The sequence below is a fragment of the Bactrocera dorsalis genome, chromosome 4, assembly GCF_023373825.1.
Source record: "Bactrocera dorsalis isolate Fly_Bdor chromosome 4, ASM2337382v1, whole genome shotgun sequence".
Taxonomy (NCBI): domain Eukaryota; kingdom Metazoa; phylum Arthropoda; class Insecta; order Diptera; family Tephritidae; genus Bactrocera; species Bactrocera dorsalis.
In genome coordinates this window covers 47436194-47439412 of record NC_064306.1, presented here as the reverse complement: position 1 = coordinate 47439412, position 3219 = coordinate 47436194, and the positions used below count along the sequence as shown (strand labels likewise).

Sequence of the window (3219 nt, the reverse complement as noted above, 5' to 3'; positions counted from 1 at the left end):
ACAAAGCTAGCACCTCTCGCTCAAGGACAGGCACCGGCACTTGTTGAACAAAAACTGCCCAAGCCAAAAGTCATATTTTTTTTAATCAAGGAAATCGAAAATATTTTTATTCGAATTATTGAATTAAAAGTTTATGTTATTTTTATATTATGAAAGAAATTATATTTTTATTATTATTTTATGTTCTAGATATTTCATTTTGTAATCTCTTTAATTTACTATTGAATTTACATGCATATGTGGACTTCTAGCGAGAGCAATTTCAATGGAAGAAAATTTGGGTTGGGTTTAGTTTAGTATATCATTTTCACTGCTTATCCCTCGTAAATGCGTGCACGGATTTTTTTAAATTTATATAGCACGGATAGCCAATGAATTAAACTTTTGTTTAAATGTAATTTTATTGTTAAATGTTAATTTGTTTTTCAGATATCAGTAAGCAAAAAACGCACATTTTCACATTTGCTCAAACAATGGCTCTCTTCTTTTGAAGTTTTTGTGTTGTATCCTTAGGGCCACGCTCAATTAAGGTTATGCTATATATTTTAATAATGGAGTAATACGTTAGTATTATGGAAAAAATGTTGGTTGGGTTACTTCTGTATTAACGGTATATTGATTTCAATGGAATTCAAATTTTTATTATACTATATTCGCGTGCCTTAAATAAAACGTGTTTTCACAATTTCAAATTTTTTATATAATTAAATAAATAACTTTAAAATGATGTCAAATATCCAATCAGGTAAATATAATACGTTATTTAGCTTTCTGAAAAGTGGGCAATCTATTACGTCCTTATAAAGAAAATTTGGAATAAAAAATCGCGCGATTTTTTATTCCAAATTTTCGCCTGCGGCGCTTTTCAGGGAGCTTTCAAATTTTCTTTGAAAACATTATTATATAAAATAATATATAATTTTTTTCAAAGATGATGATATTCCGTCCACGAGCGCTGCAGCAGTAATGTGTCGTGATGTTTCGCTGATACAGCAGTGGAATTTAGTAAAAATGGCCAAGTACTTAGGCACACATGAACTCTGTATGTTATTTGCCGAGACTCACGGACTGTTGCCGAAAACCCGAGTTTGTGCCATTCACAAAACGCAAATGGCATTGTACAAACGCCACCCAGTAGGGTATTTTAAATTTTCTAGGGGCAATTGTAGAACGAAGTCCCTTATTTCAAGGGCAGCGGGCACGTGGTTTGAAGGCGTCAAATTGAGCTTTCCCCACGTGTTTTATCTGATGTACTGTTTTGCCCACCGCTTTACGAGGGAAAATATTTATAGGGAAGATTACACGAGCGTTTTAAAGAAATTGTCATCTGCCACTATCTCCGACTGGTATAGCTACTGCAGGGAGGCAGTAGTTATATTTCAGTTAGACCACCAAGAATTCAAAGGGAAGATTGGTGGTCCAGGAAAGGTAGTGCAGATTGACGAAAGTAAATTCGGGAAACGCAAATATAACAAAGGTAATAATAATAATTTATATATAATGCAATTATGATTATTCACATACTTTTCTTTTTTTCAGGAAGACGCGTAGAAGGGCATTGGGTGCTAGGTATGATAGAGGATGGCAGTGAGGACCTCAGACTGGAGGTATGCCCAGACAATATACGTTCCGCTGAGGTCCTCATCCCTCTTATACGTAAACATGTGCACGAGGGAACAATCGTAAGGACAGACTTTTGGCGCGCATATGAATGTCTCCCTAACTATGGTTACTTCCACGAAAAAGTTAACCATAGCGACCCTGACAATCCTTTTATCGCCGAGGATGGCACCCACACCCAAAGGATAGAGTCTCATTGGCGTGTAGTAAAGAGATTCTTTTATAAAGACAATTATAATAATCCGGCAAATTTTGCGGATGTAATTGTGGAATTTTTATGGAGGCAGGAAATAAAAAAAGAAAAAAAAGACCCATTTATTTCATTACTGGATGTAATTAAATATGTGTATAACACAAAATAAAAAAACTCTATAAAAATGAAAAGCCCAATTTTATTATTTATGGGGTCTTGTATAAATGGTTGGTTGGGTTATCTTGGTACTTCAACTACTTGTATGCATTATTACCGATACATATACAATTTTTAATTTTCAGTGTTTTTATTATTTAAATAAAGTGGATTTCCACATTAATTCATTGAAATAATAAAAATAATAAACATAGAGTCACTCTATGCGTAAAAATACATAAATTTTATACTAATTAGTGAAAATTGTATGGGAAAACTACGATTTTACACCATTTTCAGGAGGCTGCCCTGGAGCCCCCCGGGGTCCTAGGGGGGGAAGGGTGGTATTATTCAAAAGTTCCATTCATTACCTTTCTAATGAGGGGGGTAGCAAGCCCCCCGCCCCCTCCCCCTTTGCGCAAAACCTCTTCAAAATGGTATACTAAACTAAACATTCCCCGAAATTTGAACGTAGCGGCTATATAGTAGCGTCTAATTTATATCGGAGAGAACTATCTAATTGCATAAGGATTTTATTTTGTGAAAAAATTATTAACATTAGTGAAATGTGTTGAAAATAGTTCAAAATGCAAGTGCGCGTCGTGAATCATATCGTGAACGTGAAATTGTTATTTGAGGTAATAATTAAAGTGACATTCTGCAATACTATATAGTAGGCCGACTTAAAGAACTACAATTAATGCATATTTAATTGTGAAGAAAGTAAATAAGTGCGTGTATAATAGAACCATGAAATGTGTTTATCAGAAATGTTTAAATTTCGGCGATGTCGTAAAAATATGTATACAACTTGTTGCCGCCAACGGAAAACCAACTGTGGCCTGTGTATCCGCCGACAGGCGCATTCTAACTAAAATGCATTATCCATGAAATGTAAAAGTAGGATTGTCGGCAGTAGAATCAGGCAGGTAAGTGCAATCTTAGCAATATATGTATGTACATACATATATGCATCATTTTCTATATACTTTAATTACTTAAAAAATTTAAACTTGGCTTTTAACAAAAAAATAGTGTAAATAACAAATATTTAATAGTAACTACCACTCCAATAAGAAGTCGAATTTTTATATTAACGTTAGGTACCTAAGTGTTTATTGTTGTTATATTTAAATTTTTTTGGTATATGTACTTGCTAAGCTTTTTGCGCCATCTAGTTGTGGTATTTTATTCGATGTTTCATAAATTCGATTTACATAGATTTTTTGATGACGGATAACCATTTTGTG

The 3219-nt window shown here is 33.7% G+C and overlaps 1 protein-coding gene across 1 annotated transcript; it reads left to right on the top strand.

Moving 5' to 3' along the window:
• Positions 1-496: 496 nt before the first annotated feature.
• LOC115066234 (uncharacterized) lies at positions 497-2434 on the top strand. The gene is made up of 2 exons (XM_029550617.2): positions 497-1477; positions 1540-2434. Exons 1-2 carry the CDS (start codon positions 967-969, stop codon positions 1980-1982), a joined length of 954 nt encoding a protein of 317 aa, XP_029406477.2. The 5' UTR covers positions 497-966; the 3' UTR covers positions 1983-2434.
• Positions 2435-3219: the final 785 nt, after the last annotated feature.

Coding starts and splice junctions, on each gene's coding strand:
- LOC115066234 (XM_029550617.2), top strand. CDS start 967: ATGTGTCGTGATGTTTCGCTGATACAGCAGTGGAATTTAGTAAAAATG. Junction 1,478..1,539: donor GAAACGCAAATATAACAAAG/GTAATAATAATA, acceptor TCTTTTTTTCAG/GAAGACGCGTAGAAGGGCAT.